Below are 19,443 nucleotides of genomic sequence, written 5' to 3'. Positions count from 1 at the left end.
TAAAAGTAGGAAAATAGATGGCACATTTTCAATTTTCTATGAAAATATGTAACTCTGATTTCCTGACTTTTTGCTTCTTAAAGATTTGAATTTTTTGTTCCCTTGGAAGAAGTACAGAAGAGGTCACTAGACGTCGCAGTGAAAAACAGTAGGCCACTTGGCTCACACAGAAGGAAGGAGCTGGGAAAAGTAAGTATGAGAACTCTTGGTACTCTGTCCCTCCTAGTACTCCAGCTAGCTCCTTGGAGGAATGGCAGCCTTGTAGAAATTCTGATTGGATCATTCAACTGTTACCAGAACTGAATTCAAGAAACGTAAAATATTCTTTAAATTATGTAGATGAATAAATTAGTATGATAAACCATACTGTAAAAACTCAAGAATATCCCAATTCATTACTACACAAGTATATGAACATCTACTAGGGTGTTAGGTATTGTTTCTGTATATATTTCTATATTTATAGCATTGTTGTGAAGCTTGGATCTTATTACATCAATATTTTTGTAATGATAGGATTTTGCTTAAAGTAGAAATAGAGGAAAGAGAATCTTCAGGAAGAGAGACAAAGAATTATATTTTGTTCATAGTTGTATTCTAATAAACATTTTATGCTCATCTTTTTAAAGCCCACTTCTATGAAGTGATATAGTTGAGGCAACTATGGTGTCTTGCTTTAAATTATGACCAGAGGCAAGCTGTTCTTTCTGTAACATTCATATAGACATTCCTGGGGTATACAGCAATTCACATCGCCCCAGGACACTGAGGTCACTGTCCTGGAGAGGTTCCATGTTGCAAGCCAAAAAGACCTTTTTACAGTCAATTCCATTTATCTCGTATGTTTCCATTTAATGCAACATTTTTGGAAGTGAACTGATTTATTTGTGATTGTTTAGGTACTGATTGATTTGTCAAAAGAAGATCTGATTATGGGCTTCTCACAATGGTAAGTGAGACCTTTCACTTTATCACATTAACCGTCTTATTTGCCCATCTCTCTCTCCACAGTTTTTCCTTAGAACATTTCAGCTCCTTTGGTCGAGGAAGGCTGATTATCAGTCACCTCTACTGTCTGCACATCTCACTTACCTAGAGGATCTGTCAGCTCTAGCCTTAATCCTGACTTATAAAGAGACTAGAGGCCTGATGCATGACGGACGGTCATTCTGCTGTTTGGTCTAATTAGCATATTAACTCTTTATTATATATGATGGGTTCTGCTGGTCCCATACAGGCTAGACTGTCCTGATGCTATCACAAAACACTCTCAATACTAACATAAATCCAAACCCAATTGTCTTACAGGTATGAGCTCACTCCAGATGGACAGCCCAGGAGTTGATGAGCAACATAATCATCTTTATATTAAAATGTGTATATATGTATATTTTGTAATTTAATTCAGAACAGCCATTTGAAAATATATATACATACATTCTTGTGTGAATTTAACTGAATGGATAATATTAGGAAGAGATAAACGTAAGTGAAAATAAGAACTACTCTCTCTTGGTTGGATTTAATTGTTCAAATCTCGAAAGAAATGGGGTATTCAAGGCTAATTATTACCTCAGTGGTGATTTTTCACTTTTGATAGCTAATTGTAGACCATCTGAATTCAGGCCTTGCCTGAATGCATGTGTCAAAAATGCTCCATCTCAGACATTGGGGCTGGGAGGTCTGTTCCTGGAGCAATGGCTGACCAAGGGAGGAGGCTTCTTTTAGGGGACTAGAAGGTGACCCACCTCCAAATTGCTCAGAGCTAACACTACCTACGCCCTTCTGGCTGCCACCTCAGGCACTCCTCTGCCTATCTGAATTGGAACTAAAATGTATTTTTTTTTTCTGATGGGAAAAACGATACAATAATATACTCAAACACATTGCTTTAAATACCCCAGTGTGGATGGCCTGTCACCATACTCCAGCATGTTTCCATAGGAAATACAAGCCAAGTTCCCGGTCTACGTCTGCACTCCCCTAGCAGAGCTGGACTCTGCTGCAGTCAGTGCCAGAGAGGCTTTCTGTGTCCTCTCATGTGGAATTCAGCTCCACCTTTCTAAAAGACAGCTGGTTCCCCTAATAAATAACACGTAAAAAGCAAACCATGTAAATTGTATATTTAAACAAGTGCCTCCTTTGCATTTCAAACTATAAAAACAAATATTCTTGTTCTCAGCTGTTCCTAGAACTGTCATGTCCTTGTCTCTTATCCATTAGGCAATGCCCTGTTGCCATCAGTTTTCTCTCCCAACCACTGCATTAGCTGCAGCTTTTCTGAAGAACAGTAACATCTTAAAGTTTACTCTGTTACTCTCACTTATAAATTATATATTTTTTATTTTATGTAAGATTAAAGCCAACTCTTTAATTTGCCTTTTAAATCTAACATAATCTAGTCTCCAGGATTTTTTTGCTACTTATTTGCTCTTCTAGAACTAGGGTCGGCAAACTGTGGCTCATGAGCCACATGCAGCTCTTTGGCCCCTTGAGTGTGGCTCTTCCACAAAATACCAGGGCCTGGGCGAGTCTATTGAAGAAGTGGCATTAGAAGAAGTTTAAAAAATTTGGCTCTCAAAAGAAATTTTAATCGTTGTACTGTTATTTGGCTCTGTTGACTAATGAGTTTGCCGACCACTGTTATAGAATAGTCCAAATATTACATCCTGCTTATTAAAATCCTACTCAACTCTTATGAGGCCTATCTCAAATCCACCTCCTCCACTAGGCCTCTCCCCACCACCTATAGTATAGAAATACTGTGCATTTTTCATTTTAACAATTCCCTGTCTTGTAACATTTAATTTAAAAAAGTTTAATAGGTATCTACATGCTAAGCAACTGATTGTACTGTGTTTGGTATTTTTTTGTTTCCGTTTACTCTCCAATTGAACTACAGTGGAACCTTGGTTCTTGAACTTAATTCATTCTGGAAGGCTGTTAAAGAAGTAATCATTTTTTCCATTAGAAATAATGTAAATTCAATTCATCTATCCAGACTGCCAAATGATTCACTGCTTTAATCTTTCTTATATACAGTACACGTCTAATGTACTTTTTCATCTATAAATAAGCACTTAAGTTTATCAAACTATCCCTACTAGCCTTAAACGAATCACTTTCAGATCAGCATGCAGCATCTTTAATTTATCACTGCGTCCAAAATGGCTGTCCCTGCATTGGTGGTATAGTGGTGAGCATAGCTGCCTTCCAAAATGGCTGTCCCTGACTGCTTTTTGTTTATCCAAATCCATGTTTTTCTACCTCTTCAATTGCCTGTGATCATTGTTTCTTTCACAGTTAGCAACATTAGCACTCTTGACCTCTTTATGTTTTAAAATTGTGCTAATTAATGACTTCCCCAGCAACAAAAGCATTATCTCTTTGTTGCCTGAGCCTTTCATGCTGATATCTCAGCATGAGAGGGTTGTCAGGTTGAAAACCGAAGCTTGGTTCCATAACCTAGACATTTTTTCTGTGAGCAACTTGGTCAAGAACAAAATTGCTGGAGATGGGAGCCATTGGAGAAATGAGGTTTGACTATATAAGCTATTTGAATTGATGATTTCACCTCCGTCATCCAAGATTATGCTAAGTACAATACATGTAGATGTGTAATAAATTTGTTTCTGCTGTGATTTCTATCTTGAATGACAAATTCTTATAATAAAATGGGGCAACTGATGCCTGTCCTAGCTACCTCACAATGGCATTGTCATGTTCACTAAGTAAACAAAGGTCTTGGAAATGGTAAAGGACCAAAGAAGTAAAAGGGAATGTTATCATATATCAGATCCTGAAACCTGGCAACCCTAAAACAACTGACCAAAATGGCAAAACAGACGAGTGAAAACCTATCTTTCCTCTTCCAAACATAGAAAACCTAGTTAAAGCATGAACATTTATTTTGAACACGGTTAATTAGAAAGTAACAGGTAAGGTTAAAGAGGCAATCTAAAGCAATGTACAGGAGCTGAAGGGGTGTTAAAGTGTTGAAGGGAACCAGAATTTTAGAATACACCAGCCAGGAGACAAAGCTACTTACTATATGAGGGACAAAGAGCCTGAAAAATTTAGTGTCAAGAACAGTCCTTATCAATAAAGATAAGGAATTGGTTGTCAGCAATGGGCAAAAACAATAAAGTTAATCTCCTTTATGGGTTCACAGGGTCTAAAGTTAACAAAACTGACTTGGTATGGGAACCCCGCAAACTTGAAACTTAGGTGAAAACCTGGAACCATGTGAAGCCCTGTAGGAGGCAATCACAAAACTGGCCCTTAGGGTTGCCATTACCATCCAGGGCACGTGTGGACTACAGCAGATAATCCCCACTAAACTCACTGGATAATTTATAAAAAGTAGAATTTAAAAAATATGAAGCACATGAGCAGATTATACAAAAATGGCCAGACGTATTTCAGCAAGAAGTCAGAAGTGGTATGTGGGAAACAGTAGAGACTGAAGAAATCTGTAAGATATGTTGATAACCCTCAGTAAGTCTTGATATTTAAAAAATACACAAGTCAAACAACTCCAGGTATATTAGACTAAATGTGAAAGGCAACTCTATATAGCTATCAGATAATATATAGGAAAATAACATTACAACTTGTGACTACGGAAAGATTTCATAAGATACGAAGAGCACTATATCAAAATTAGATTCTTCAGTTCATACAAAGCAAGTACAGGAAAATGGAAAGAAGACATTTGCAAGACATGTAACTATCAAATCGCTCATGTCCAGAATATATAACCTACAAACCAATAGAAAGTCCCACAGAAAAATAAAGACACATAAATGCACCTTAAGAAATATAAGTGGCCATTAATCAAATAAAAAGATGCTTACCTTCATTAGTAATAATGGAAATAAAAATAAAAATAAAAATAATAGCTCTAGACACTAATCTAGAAAAAAGTTTAAAAATTGATTTACCTGGTATTGGTCAGGATATGGAAAAGTAGGAACTCCTATACAGATGATGGGAGGATAAAATGGTGCAACAACTTTGAAGGCAGCTATGCTCACCATTATACCACCAACGCGGATAAAATGGTGCAACAACTTTAGACAATAGTTTGACATTTTCTTCTAAAACTGCAGATATACATTCCCTATTAAAAGTAGTCACACTGTATAATCCCAAAGGCCCCATTTACACTGTTACCTATAGAAATGGTACTACCTCCATTTGTACATTACACAGCCTCTGTGGCTACATATAGAAGTGTTTTCCCATAAGATCCAGCAGTTTTACTTTTTGGATATTGTTCTAGAAAACTTGCACACAAGTGTACAAAGTTCCATTTACAAAAATTTTCATAGCAGCAGTTCCTAGAAGCTAAGAACTAGAAACAACTTAAGTATCAATCTCCAGTGGAACAAATGGATTGTAACATATTCATAGAGGAATTCTAGACAGCAGTGAAAACAAATAGCCTAGACTTACACACAGCAGCATGGATGTAGAGTAAAAACACAGTACTGACCAAAATAAGAAATGTTAAAAATACACATATGATTCCATTTTTATAAAGTTCAAAAACAGGCAAAATTCAACTATCTTGGTTTGGCCATACACACAAAAATGAAAAACCTGTTTACAAAATAAACACTTCCTTACCTCTAATGGGGGGGAAGGCCTTTTGGAGTGCTTGTGATGTTCTACTTCTTGGTTGTTGCAGAGTGTTCACTTTATAAGCATTTGTTATATTTGACATTTATGGCTTTTAACATTTTTTAGCGTATTTTTTACAATAAATAAAAGATTAGTGAAATACATGAAAAAAAAATATCCAGCAACAATTAAAAGAATGGACAATATTGTATTCAAGGCAAAATGCAAGAGTAGCAATAAATAGAGGATAAGAGGATATTATCAACTCTGAATTTATAACTACTTATAAAATGGATTCAAAGTATATAAAACAAATTTGAAAAATCCAGAAATTTCAGTATCGCCCATAAACAAATCAAGCAGACAAAAAGTAGATTTAAACAACATAGTAGCTATATGTATGTATGAAATTAGACTTTTTTTAAAGCACATATAGAACAGGTATATAATTTATCACATAGTCAACAAATTCCAAAGACTTAGTATCCAAACTGACTACAATGTAATAAAATTAGAAAAAGTAAAGAGACAACCCTGCATTATTTTCTTCTAAACTTCCACTTTTAAACCAGGATGGTCTGACAGAAACCAAATTTACCCTTCTGCCTATACCAACCAAAATCAACAAAAAGACAAAATACTGCCTATACCAACCAAAATCAACAAAAAGACAAAATACATGAAAACCATAGTTTTCAAGTCACTGAATATCAGGTATGTGTCCACACAAAGACCTGAACATGAATGTTCATACAAGTTTTATTTGTAGAAATAGCGAAAAACTGGAAATAACCCAACTTTCCAACAACAAAGGAATGGACAATTTATGGTATATTCATACAATGGAATACTGCACAGCAATAAAAAGGAACAAACTGTTAATAAATGCAACATGCAAAAACCTCAAAATAATTATGCCAAGTGAGAAGACAAGCAAGAGAACTCATTGTATGACGCCACTTATATAAAATCCTATCAAAAGCAAACTATAATGACTAAAAGCAGATATTTGTTGCCAGGGCAAAGAAATACCTTTTGGAGTGATGTGTATATTATTTTGAATGTGGTGATGGTTTCACAGATGTATAAGAATTTATCAAACCATATACTTTAAATATGTATAATTTATGTCAATTACACATCAATAAAATGGTAAGAAAATCAAGAGCTAACCGAAACCAGTTTGGCTCAATGGATAGAGCGTCGGCCTGCAGACTGAAAGGTCCCAGGTTTGATTCCAGTCAAGGGCATGTACCTTGGTTGCGCAAGAGACAGCTGATCGATGATTCTCTCTCATCGATGTTTCTAACTCTCTATCCCTCTCTCTTCCTCTCTGTAAAAAAATCAATAAAATATATTTTTTTTAAAGAAAATCAAGAGCTAAATAATATTTGCAGAACTTTACTTATACTTTAATTAATTATCTAATAAAGAGGACTAGTGGCCCTGTCCCCCTCCAAAAGACTCCTAGGCCTTTGAGGAAGAGTCTAAAAAACCTTTGTTTTAAACTAAGAGTTAGCCATAGGCTCTTAAAATTTAGATTAAATTGACAAAATTTAGATTAAGCTTTTTAAACTTCCTTTTTAAATTTCTTTTTAAATTTTAAAAATTAAACTTTAAACAATATTTGAAAGGAAGAAATTAATCTCCAAACTGTCTCATAGCAATTTCTTGGAATAATCTAATCAACTCAATATATTTACATTATTAAATATCCAAATACATACACAAACACACATATACATACACATATACGTGTGTGTGTGTGTGTGCGTGTATTTTTTTAAGTTTTTATTGACTTGAGAGAAGAATCGATCAGTTGTCACTTGTACACACTCCAACTGGGGATAGAACCTCAACCAGAATCAAACCCACCATTTTTTGGTGTACAGGACAACACTCCAACCAACTGAGCTACACTGGCCAGATCCCAAATATTTTTTTCTATCTAACCCTCTGATACAGGCTCACAAATTATGGGCTATTGTTTGAAAATATAATTGCAGACTAATAAAACAATTTTAAATCTAGAAAGAACTATGTCTAATCCCTAAAGTCACAACACCAAGGATCTGTATGCATATCTACTGACATTCCTCTCTCCACTCTAGCCTGCTGCTTCCTGGAAATTCTTTATAAAATTCTACACAACAACAAACAAGAATAACTAAGTAGTCTTCCTAAGTCTACTACCGTATTTTTCGGACCATAAGACGCACCAGTTTTTAGAGAAGGGAAATGAAGAAAAAAAGATTCTGAAACAAATAGTGTCCTAAAATATTTTATGTGCATTAAAACCCAACATCACAGTCATAAACACATGTAATCAACCCTGTAAAGTAAACAGCAGCATTTAGAACCATTTTAGAGCCGGGCAAGCACACAGAGACCACACAGAGCCGGGCAAGTAAAAAAACTTTTTTTTTAAAGTGTATGTGTAGGCTATATTTGGACCATAAGACGCAGGGACTTTTTCCCCCACTTCTGGGGGGAAAAAAGTGCGTCTTATGGTCCGAAAAATACGGTACTTATGAAAGTGAGGGGGCAGGGGGTACAGGGCTGTGGTAGGGAAAGCAGTAGTAGCCCAAAGTGGCTTGTACTCATAGATGTGAAGCAGAACACTAGTCCTTTAAGAAAATAAAGACTTGAATATTGAGAATAAAGAATAAGTAGACGGCATCCAAGGGTGAACTTGCTGCCCAAGGAAGTGAATATGACTAATAAGAGAATATGACTCATTATTTGTGAGTGATACAAATAAGTCACTGAGGACGCTTATGTTTGAAAATTCTTCATAAAAATTTTATTTAAGTTCTCATGCCCTTATAAAAAGTACATTACATCAAGATTGCAAAATAAAAAAAAGGGACACTTCTTTATGAGAAACTTTTATCTACTCATCTATGTTACCTCATAATTTATTTTCTATCCTAATACATTTCCTTCTCCTTCCTTTTCTTACTCTTGCTTTGAAAGGATAAGTGCCATGAGGGATATCTTAACAGGTGCCATTTTCTTGCTAGGAAAGCAATATCTTCCTACTGGACTTAGAGCCATTGCATTCTTTGTTCCCAGAACCAGAAAGGTCACTAAACCCTGAACTTAAATGTGACCTTTCTATTTTTCAAACTCTCCCTGAGTTTCTCTTTTACTTACACACTATCCTCTAAATATTAAATTTTAAGCACTCAATAATTGCTTGAGAAATGATTAAAGGGTCTAAAGTTAACTGACTACTTTAACTTAACTGTTTTCTACATAAGAATCTCAAAGTTAAAAAATATATATATAAAGACCCAATACTAAGAAGGGAATGAATTCTGAAAGTAAATACTTTTTATAACTCGTCTCAAAGATAAGATCAATCCTACAAAATAATTAGAATGTCAAGAATGCAATTTACACAGTAAAAATGATTTGTTTTCAGTATGAAAGTACTTTTAATTTCTTTACTGCAGGTACAATGGCATCCAAGTTATCAATTTCTGTAATAAAAAACACACAAGAATGATAAAAGAGTAGCATTGTCTAAGTGATAGGCTCAGATGAAATGAGAATCTCTATGCAAAGGCAAACCTCAAACACAAAAGCACCAACACTGGTGCTTTCATGTACATGACCTTTTTCTCCAATAGTGATGATGAGAATATCACTAATGCAGACACAGATGCTTCACAGGGCATCTTGTTTGTAAAAGCTACCCCCTACCTATAAGCATTCACTGACTTAAATTCATCAGCAGTATGCTCTTATTCCTAGATCTTTCTGGCCACATTATGATATGATGTTACTGCCTCTTTAAGTCTGTATGATTACGTGGGTGAGCCTACATGGTGAAATCCCAGGTAGAGGCCTTTTCTCTCCTGGTCCCTAAGGATTTCTTTGCATGGAACATAGTCCTGTCCTTAATTCTCTTGGAAAGATTTCTCATTAGTAGGCTCACTCTGAAGTCTACTTCTTAGGATGAAATGTAATAAAAGATGTGAAACTTCCCAAAGTATAAATATTAGATGTAATGTACTAGAGGTTAGCCTGCTCCAGCTTCCCAGATAAATCAGTTCATGTTTTTCTCCACCAGCTTCTTTCTGAATCTGATTTTTCTTCCTAAAACTATCTTTTCCCAATCAGCCCAAGTCAGAACTCTGTCTGAAAGCTCCTGGTTACTGAGGAAGGATGTTGGGAGCTAGCAGAGTTGAGGCAAGCAACTCAGTCTTAAGGAAATAGAATTGAGTTCCTTCTAGCAGAGGTTGTGTGGTGCCCTGAGGGCTTGGCCAGAAGATAAGATTAACCTGGGGTTTAGCATCTCCTGTCTTCCTGCCTCTTCCCCTTCCTGATCCTCCCCCCCTAGATAGCCCAGCCTTTGAATATTGCACCTTGGAATGTCACACCGCCTCTGGCAATTAGTCAATCCTGTGTTGCCATACCAAAGACCCCCCTGCATGGGCAGCCCTGCCCCCCTTTGTCTCTGCTGTATAAATACAGCCATTTCAGAGAATAAAACTGAGGCTTGATCAGAACCTTGTCTTGCCTCCATTCTTTTGCGTTCCTTGTTTGATTCTTTCTCTTAGGTGGTTCCTGCGTGCCCCCCGTTGTTGTCCCGCGGGTCGGGACAGAAGCACAGACCTTTCTCCAATTATCTAAACTCCATGCCCTCACCGGTTTGGCTCAGAGGATAGTGTGTCAGCCTGTGGACTGAAGGATACTGGGTTTGATTCTGGTCAAGGGTACATACCTTTGCAGGTTCCCTGATTGGGGTGTGTGCAGGAGGCAACCAATCAATGTGTCTCTCTCACATTGATGTATCTTTCTCTCCATCTCCCTTCCACTCTCTCTAAAAATCAATGAAAAAACATCCTCAACTGATGATTAACAAAAAAAAAATTAAAAATTAAAAAAAAAGTCCCACCGAAACCAGTTTAGCTCAGTGGATAGAGCGTCGGCCTGCAGACTAAAAGGTCCCAGGTTCGATTCCGGTCAAGGGCATGTACCTTGGTTGCGGGCACATCCCCAGTAGGGGTATGTAAGAGGTAGCTGAACGATGATTCTCTCTCATCGATGTTTCTAACTCTCTATCCCTCTCTCTTCCTCTCTGTAAAAAATCAATAAAATATATTTTAAAAAAATAAAATAAAGTCCAGCCCTACCTAAAGTAAGCCCCACTGGCAGGTTCTCTAGATTCTTACCACTTTTTCTAGATTATTCTGCTAGGCTGCTGTTCATAAATCTTACATAAAACATGCTTCCTTAGTATCCACCTTCCTCCCTCAATGTTTAGCTGGATTTTGGTTGTTCTTTCTTTTGTTTAAACACATGACCTCATGTTATTTAAGCTTCTGACTTCAGTCAGAATACTTGTCTGGATCCAATTACAAAGCATCAAGATATAAGAAAGGAAAAAATATAAGCAAATTTACAACATAGAATTTGGTTCACACATTATGTCTTGATAAGCTGTTATCTAACCCATTATGAAATCACACCTATTTTCTCACTAAATGAGAAATCTACCTGATAAATGATAAGAATCTTGGCTAATATGAGAATTTTCTCAGCTTATATGAAATTAGGAAGAAAGACTTCCATATCTGATATTCAGTACATCACTCTGTAGTTATAGATGCTATGACATCTAGTAATAAAAAAAGTTATGCTTCCCAAAACAGATTTTAACTTTCCCAATGTTATATATAATATTTAACTCCAGAATTGCAACTGTGACTAAAATGCAGACTTCATCTGCAGGGAGACTTGGCTTCTTAACGCAAATGATCTCACATGAACCATGCTAACATGTGAGAGGAAATTGTTCAGAAGGATTCTGAAATAAGTGTTACCAGCATATCTATTAAAATATCTATTAATAATGAGAACTTCACTATAGTATTTAAGTTATGCAGAAGCAGGTAAAGTCATATTATTCTATACTGGGGATCAAACCCACAACCTGAGTACTATGTGCCCTGACCAGAAATCGAACCCACCACCTTTTGGTGAATGGGACACTGCTCCACCCAACTGAGCCACACCAGCCAGGGATAATTTGTAGATTTAAAAAACACAGTAGACAGGTGCTATCTTTTAAAAGGAGCAAGAGGAGGAGGAGGAAAAGAAAAAACACTATTCAAGGTCATAAATTCTATCAAGGTTTCTCACTGGGAAATCACAGAGCCAGGGCCCAGCCAGAGTAAATGCCATTTCTCATCTCCAGGTCCCAGGACAAAGGCAGCCCCTGCTCCGTAAAGGGTATGTGCTTCTCTGTACTGTAGACTAATCCCAATCACCTCCAGCTGCAAGTTAGGAGTGTTCGCAGGACTGCTCATGGTTTCCAGAGACTTCCTACCGAACGCTCCGGGTGAAAACACTAATTCAGTGACTAAGGACAAAGGTCTTCACTCAAACCCATTGACATCTTGAGACTTGAAATTTAAACACCATTAACAGAGAGCTTACCTAAGATTTCAAGTAGATCATTAGTGAATGCCTGAAAAGCTGGAAAAAATTCCTCGTGTTCTTGCAATTTGATGATAATGCTTTATAAAAAAAAAAAAAAAAAGGCAGTTTACACTGAATTTCCAACTTAAAGTTCTTGCATCTGATTAAACATAGAACATTTTCAAAATAGAAACTGTCCTAATTTAAATATAAATTTAATAATTTACTGTAATACTTTTGAGCGCTTTGTTCATCAAACATCAGTTTTCTAAACTATATATATATATACCTTATTATCAGTGTAAATATCTATTCTAAGGTAAAATTTAGGTAAATTCATATAAAGTTTCCCTACCATTTAGCTCAAGAATTCTTGAGAGACCATGTTCTATAATATATTAAAAAAAATAATTGGCCGAAACCGGTTTGGCTCAATGGATAGAGCATTGGCTTGGGGACTGAAGGGACCTGGGTTCGATTCCGGTCGAGGGCATGTACCTTGGTTGCGGGCATATCCCCAGAAGGGGGTGTGCAAGAGGCAGCTGATCGATGACTCTCTCTCATCGATGTTTCTAACTCTCTATCCCTCTCTCTTCCTCTCTGTACAAAATCAATAAAAAATATATTTTAAAAAATCCATAAAAAAAATAATTGGCTTTTATATCTAGTGTTCTCTTAAACATTAAATATTAGTAGCCAGTACAGTAAAATGGTGGGAAGGGAAAAAAGACCAGTAGTGAGATAAATGTTCCTTTTAAAAGCATTAAGTAGCCCAGCTGCTGTGGCTCAGTGGTTAAGTGTTGTCCTACGAACCAGGAGATCACGGTTCAATTCCTGGTCAAGGCTCATGCCCTAGTTGTGGGCTTGGTCCAGGTCCCTGGTAGGGGACGTGCAGGAGGCAGCTGATCAGTGATTCACTCTCATCATTGATGTTTCTGTCTCTCTCTCCCTCTACGAAATCAATAAAAATATATTTAAAAATAAAAGCATTTGCCGGGACCGGTTTGGCTCAATGAATAGAGCGTCGGCTTGGGGACTGAAGGGTCCCAGGTTCGATTCCAGTCGAGGGCATGTGCCTTGGTTGCGGGCATATCCCCAGTAGGGGGTGTGCAAGAGGCAGCTGATCGATGACTCTCTTTCATGGATGTTTCTAACTATCTCTCTCCCTTCCTCTCTGTATAAAATCAATAAAATATATTTAAAAAAAAAAAAAAAAAAAAAGCATTAAGTACCAGAAAACTAAAGTGTCAGGTTAGGTAAAGGTTCTTCTTAAAAAATTTATAGAACATATGGGATATGTTTCCCTTACAATATGTTGCAATATAAAATTTCTGTGGGGGGTGGGGAGAAAGGATTTATAACAGAGATGCCTAGCTTTAAAAAAAAACACCCATAACATTTTATCTTCTAATCAAATATGCAGTATACTAAAAATAGAACTTGTTTATATATTCTAAACTCACAGGAAGTTGCCAACATATTATTTCCCCTGGGAACAGGCTTATAGCAATAATGCTGGATTATGTAAACATATCCACCCTATGTAAGCCTATAGGCTTTACAATCTATTTTTATCTTGTAAATACTTGACATTCTCTCCATCCCTAATGTGTAAGATTATTTTAGATTGTCAAGTTATTTAAAGGATGCTATTCCAAACAGGAAAGATAAAAAACTTATAAAGTTTGAGTCTTTAATTTCACCACTCCAAGCATTCTTGATGATATTTTGCAAGATTTTAAAAACAAATACCTTTGGAGGTCTTCAGGTCCCAACACCTGCATAACCTGTTCATTCATATCCTCATTAATCAGCCTACACAATTTTCCGACTGTGCTTACCAGCACACACAATGAGGATGAACTATCTGCAAAAGAAATAAAAGAATAATGTATTTTAAGCTAAGATTTGGAAACAGCCTAAATGCCCATCAGCAGATGATTGGATTAGAAAATTTTAGTACATCTACACAAGGGAATACTATGCTGCTGTAAAAAAGAAGGAATTCTTACCATTTGCAACATGGATGGTACTAGAGAGCATTATGCTAAGCAAAATAAGCCAGTCAGAGAAAGATAAATACCACATGATCTCACTCATTTGTGTAATATAAACAGTATTATAAACTGATGAACAAAAATAGATCCAGAGGCAAAGAAGCATTGAACAGATGTTAAACTACACTGGGAAGGCAGGAGAGGATTGGCTGGGGGGGGGGGGGGGGGGGGTGGCGCGGTGAAGGCATGTGATGTGCCAGGGGTAAGGGAGGCCAGGGGGAGGTCAATGGGGGAAAAAGGAGACACATGTACTACTATTTGTAATACTTTAAATAATAAAATAAAATTTTAAAAAGAATAAGGTATTTTAAAAGAATTCTCAAAATCATTAATTTATCAGACCAATTATCCTCAATTATCCCTCACTTAGCCTCAATTTTTTTACTTTAAACTTTTTTACCTACTTTTTGTTGATTACAAATAATTCTTAAATGGGGACCCAAAATGACAAAGGGTCATCACCTAATCCTAAGAGTTCTTGGAGGTTTCTCACAGCACTGTTCAGTTCTCCAAGCCTAGTATAAACTTCATTCATTCGGGGATAGACTCCATTTAAAGTAGGCACATCAAATAATTTTTGGAAATGACAAACAATAGCTTTCAAAGTTTTAAAGTTTGGTATGTTGCTGTCCTGTCCAAAAAAGGGAGAAAAAGAAAGTTCACATGTTAAAAATAATCCCCAATCTTTAAAAAAATAAAAACTTTAAAAAGAGAAACAGAGTCCTAGTAGACTATCAATATCCATATTGTTACCAATTTTAAGTTAAGATTACATCCTCCTATATAACAAAAGGCTAATATACAAATTGACCAAACTGTGGAATGATGTCACTGTGATGCACATGGATCACCAGGGGGCAAGTGCTCAATGCAGGAGCTGTCCCCTGGTTGGGCTCAAGGCTGGTGAGCACACAGGTAGTGGCGGGAACCTCTCCCGCCTCTGCGGCAGCACTAAGATGTCCAACTGTAGGCTCAGGATTAGAAAATTGTAGTACAGCTACACGAGGGAATACTATGCTGCTGTAAAAATACTATGCTGCTGTCAATTGGGCATCCCCCAAGGACTCCCGGACTAGGCTGAAGGATCCCCCTCCAAGTGCACAAATTTTGTGCACCAGGCCACTAGTTAAAATATAAACATTTACATAGTAGTATTACCTTTTCCTTATTTTCAATTTCTTCCAATATGGTATCTACCATAAACAACAGGTGTTCAACTCTGATACCTTCCTTTTCATCCGGCTTCTTTAAATTATGCCAAGGCACCAATTCTGCAGATAGTATTTTCAAGGACTTATACAAATCCTTTATAACAAAAGAAATAACAAGGTATCATTGATTTAAAAATAAGTTTCCATAAATATACTAATAAAATGTAATTATGTTTCAATGTCTTTTTAAAATCAGGATTTATGCTAGGATCTACTAAGTACATTATTATCAGTATTTTTTTATATATTTTTTTTTTTTATTGATTTTTTACAGAGAGGAAGGGAGAGAGATAAAGAGCTAGAAACGTCGATGAGAGAGAAACACCGACCAGCTGCCTCTTGCACACCCCCTACCAGGGATGTGCCCACAACCAACGTACATGCCCCTGACCGGAATCAAACCTGGGACCTTTTAGTCCACAGACGGACGCTCTACCACTGAGCCAAACCGGTTTCGGCTATTATCAGTATTTTTTTAAATACCATTACCAGTTTAGAGAAACCTGTTAAAATAGTTTTCTCCAGGTAAATATAGGCCTTACATAAAACATTCCATATTAACATATATATAATTGCTTGAAACTGGATGTTTTAAACAATTATATATTATTTTATTATCAGCTTATATAATTTAAGTAATTGGTTTATTGATGGATAAAAAATAAGTTTGTTCTTTATATCTTGGCCTGGAACTTTGTATAACATACTTATAAAGATGTAATTCACACAACATAAAATTCACCCTCTTTACGTATATAACTGAGTATTTTAATATGTTTACAGAGATGTGCAGACATTATTTAATTTCTGAGCATTATCATCAACACAAAAATAAACCTGCACCTACTTAAAGTCATTCCCCATTCTGCCCTGACCCAAGATCCTGGATAACTACTGATCTTTCTTTTTCTATGGATTTGTCTATTCTGGGCATTTCACATAAAGTGGAATCATATAATAAATGGCCTTTTGTGACTGGCCTCTTTCATTTAGGATAATATTTCCCAGCTTCATCCATATTATAGCATATATCTCCAAGCAGGTTTTAATTTGAAAGGATGCCTAAATTAATTGTACTTAATCTTGATGATGGCCTACTTAGTTCTCCTGGTCTAGACATGTTGTCCTAGTCTATTTTAAACTGCATAGGGGCAAGGCTACTGAAAGTTTAGAACTTTAAGATTGTTCAACTGAAAAATATTTACTGAACATCCATATGTGCATGGTGCAGTACTTGGCCCTTTAGAACAATGCTGTCCAAAAGAAATGTGAGTCATAGTAATTTTATTTTATTTATTTATTTTTTCAAAAAACCAAAGAGCCTTTTATTCCATACTAGCATGGGCTCTGTCCCACTTACACCAACAGCGGCGTGGCAGAAGAGAGCGAGCTTCAACAGATCAAAGGATTTTATAGTGGTGGTGATGTCACTGCTTTGGCTGACCCCGATTGGTTGGGTGAGGGCTAGGATCCAGTTACAAAATGGAGGATCAAGAGTTAGCCCCAGCCTGCCCTTTCAGTCCCCCCCTTGTCTTATGTGCATGAGTCAAATTATTGATTCATCCCACTTCCTTGAAGGGCATTTGCTATTGAGTCATAGTAATTTTAAATTGTCTAGTAGCCACACTTTAAAAAGAGAAACACATGACATTAACTTTAATGATTTATTTTATTTAACCCAATATATCTGAACTTTTATCATTTAATATTATTTTTTCCACACTAAGTATTCTAAATAGAGTATTTTATACTTACAGCACATCTCAATTGGAACCAGCCACATTTCAATAATCAAAGCTACATGTGGCAGGTGGTTACTGTATTAGTGCAATTTCAGAATACAGAAAGTATACAGGACATTTTCCCCCAACTCTTTTAGTCCTCCACTTATTTAACACTTTTCAATTAATGCCCAGACTTCTTTAACCTTTCATTTGATAAGAAGGTAATTACCTATTTTAGCAATTCAAGGCAATACATTCAGTGTCAAATGAATGTTTTAAACACTAGGTGACACCAGAATTTTTTTAAAAGTCCAAAAGTTGCAGCATAATGATACTTTCATTAACCAACGTTCCATCAACAAGATGTAGTCATAAACAAATGGCCTATGGTGCAAACCACACCAATTATAAATTTCTGCTTGAGAATAAAAGTCTTAGCAAGATTAAGGAGGTGGGGGGGGAGAAGATGTCTGATGTACTTAGCAGTGCAGGATGGCTGTAGTGGTCCATTAAGTAAATCCCAAAAAACCTAAAAGAGGGTCTTCTAAATTCTCCACATTGCTCAGCTAAGGGATGTAGAAGTACAGGTCATGTCCAACTTTGGACGGCTGGCCTCTGGAGCACTAGGGGATGGGAAGCCACAGCACACAACAGCATTGGGCTGGGAAAGCTACAGAGTCTGTAGCTCAATTTTCTGGGAAATGTGGGTGGTGGGAAAGACAATAGGAAGGAGACAGCTAGCTAGCTAGCTCCACACGTTTTCCATCTTTCTCTTTTATGCCAAGTCTAACTTGAGAAATAAACTAATCTGGGAAAATGGTTGTCCCAAACTTAGAGCTGCTACATTTAGAAAAACCTCTCATATGAAGAGACCTCAAAGAACCTCACGTACTTGCTCAATTTGGTTCCTGATTCTGCAGCATAAGGTAAATATCTGATGCATGGCCCCAAATCTCTGAGTTATTTCAGTGGCAAAGTCACTAAATTCCTGTTGGGGGTCCTCAGGATATTCTAATTATAAAACTAATTCTCCTCTCCTTCTAGTGAGAAAAATATACAGTAGCAAGAACTCACCACCACTGTAAAGCTTTTCTTGGGGCCTCCTTCCTCCTCCAGAATCTGGAGTACAAATTATTTGCATCCTCCACTTGGCACTTCATGGCCTATCTGTTTTCATTTCTTCCTATAGTAAATTTTATTTCATATATTTTAGCATGTTTTCTCTCTCCAATTAATCTGAATCTATGTTCATATTTTCTGATACCTCCCACAATGAACACAGTAAATAACCAGTGACTATACATTTACTTGATTCTTCCTTTGCCTCCTTTCTCTTCTAATCTTTCCCTTGTCTTGGAAAGGCTAGGGCTTTTTTTTTTTTTTTTTTTTAGCCCATCTGCCCTGAGAAGGAGAAAAGTGAAATCAGCACTATTCTTTTCTACTGGAAGAATCCCCTGACAAGTAATAATTTGGAAAATGCCATGATTTACATAATTAATCACTAATTATTCCACTCCCTTCTAAGATATAAACTGGAGAACTCAAGCCTATAAAATAGGTATATTAACCCAACACTGTCACTCAATTAAAAATTTTTTATTTTTATTTTATAGCTCTATCTGAGCCCTAGTAAAAATGGGAAGAAAAAATTAGACTGAAATGTGAAGATTCTTTCATCAGTTACAGGTGTATTTTCATTAAAAACTTTTTAAGTTCAGGCCTATCTTCTCTATTTTGTTGCCTTGGACTATGCTATTCTGATTCATTTTCTTTTGACAAATATTGAATATTTATTATATATCAGGAGATTCCTTGGAACACATCAGAGGACAAAGACAAAACCCCTGGAACTTACACATTCTTAAACGTATCTTCGGCAACCTTTATGCTTCCTGTGATAAGGCTTCTATTGATAAATACTATTACTGAATCACACCTTCATGAACAGAGGAATGCTATATATATTAGTTACTGAAAAATATAAAATTTAAAGGGTACAGCCCTAACTGGTTTGGCTCGGTGGATAGAGATTTGGCCTGTGGACTGAAGGGTCCCAGTTTGATTCCGGTCAAGGGCACATGCAGGGGTTGCAGGCTCCATCCCCAGTGCGGGGTGTGCAGGAGGCAGCTGATCAATGATTCTCTCATTGATGTTTCTATCTCTCTCCCTCTCCCTTCCTCTTTGAAATTAATAAAATATATGTATGTATACATATATACACATATCCTACCTAATAAAAGAGTAATATGCAAATTAACCTTCCCTCCACTACGCCCACCAGCCAATAAAAGCAAGTATGTAAATAAACCCAAACAAAATGGCTACAACCACAGACAACAGGAGGGAGGCTTGGATTTCCCAGGCAACGTAGGAAGCCAAGCTTTCCACCTGCCC

The 19,443-nt window shown here is 36.6% G+C and overlaps 2 protein-coding genes across 27 annotated transcripts in view; one reads left to right on the top strand and one right to left on the bottom strand.

The window, feature by feature from the left end:
* The window catches only part of CEP70 (centrosomal protein 70), a 57,480-nt gene that overhangs the window by 3,032 nt on the left and 35,005 nt on the right, over positions 1–19,443 (bottom strand). For 6 of the 7 annotated variants that reach the window (XM_036431324.2, XM_045579252.1, XM_036431326.2 and 3 more), the window contains 5 exons: positions 15,273–15,419; positions 14,577–14,745; positions 13,810–13,924; positions 12,076–12,155; positions 8,406–9,110 (listed from right to left, as the gene is read on the bottom strand). In XM_036431324.2, the coding sequence (XP_036287217.1) occupies positions 9,049–9,110; positions 12,076–12,155; positions 13,810–13,924; positions 14,577–14,745; positions 15,273–15,419 (573 nt within the window). In that variant the 3' untranslated portion in view covers positions 8,406–9,048. Of the gene's footprint in view, positions 1–8,405; positions 9,111–12,075; positions 12,156–13,809; positions 13,925–14,576; positions 14,746–15,272; positions 15,420–19,443 lie in introns of those variants that run through there. The other variant, XM_045579251.1, reaches the window with a different exon arrangement.
* ESYT3 (extended synaptotagmin 3) overlaps positions 1–19,443 on the top strand; it is an 85,161-nt gene that overhangs the window by 39,550 nt on the left and 26,168 nt on the right. For 8 of the 20 annotated variants that reach the window (XR_006741133.1, XM_036431316.2, XM_045579248.1 and 5 more), the window contains 3 exons: positions 84–189; positions 900–949; positions 1,309–1,388. Coding sequence is in view for 9 of the 20 variants with exons in the window: in XM_036431316.2 (XP_036287209.1) it covers positions 84–189; positions 900–949; positions 1,309–1,345 (193 nt within the window). In the remaining 11 variants the exon portion in view is untranslated. Of the gene's footprint in view, positions 1–83; positions 209–238; positions 950–1,308; positions 1,389–18,093; positions 18,638–18,662; positions 18,736–19,443 lie in introns of those variants that run through there. The other 12 variants (XR_006741132.1, XR_006741131.1, XR_006741130.1 and 9 more) reach the window with 8 other exon arrangements.

This window comes from Pipistrellus kuhlii, unplaced genomic scaffold (assembly GCF_014108245.1).
Source record: "Pipistrellus kuhlii isolate mPipKuh1 unplaced genomic scaffold, mPipKuh1.p scaffold_m20_p_11, whole genome shotgun sequence".
Taxonomy (NCBI): Eukaryota; Metazoa; Chordata; class Mammalia; order Chiroptera; family Vespertilionidae; genus Pipistrellus; species Pipistrellus kuhlii.
The sequence above is the reverse complement of the archived record's forward strand: the minus strand, read 5'-3'. Positions and strand labels throughout refer to the sequence as shown.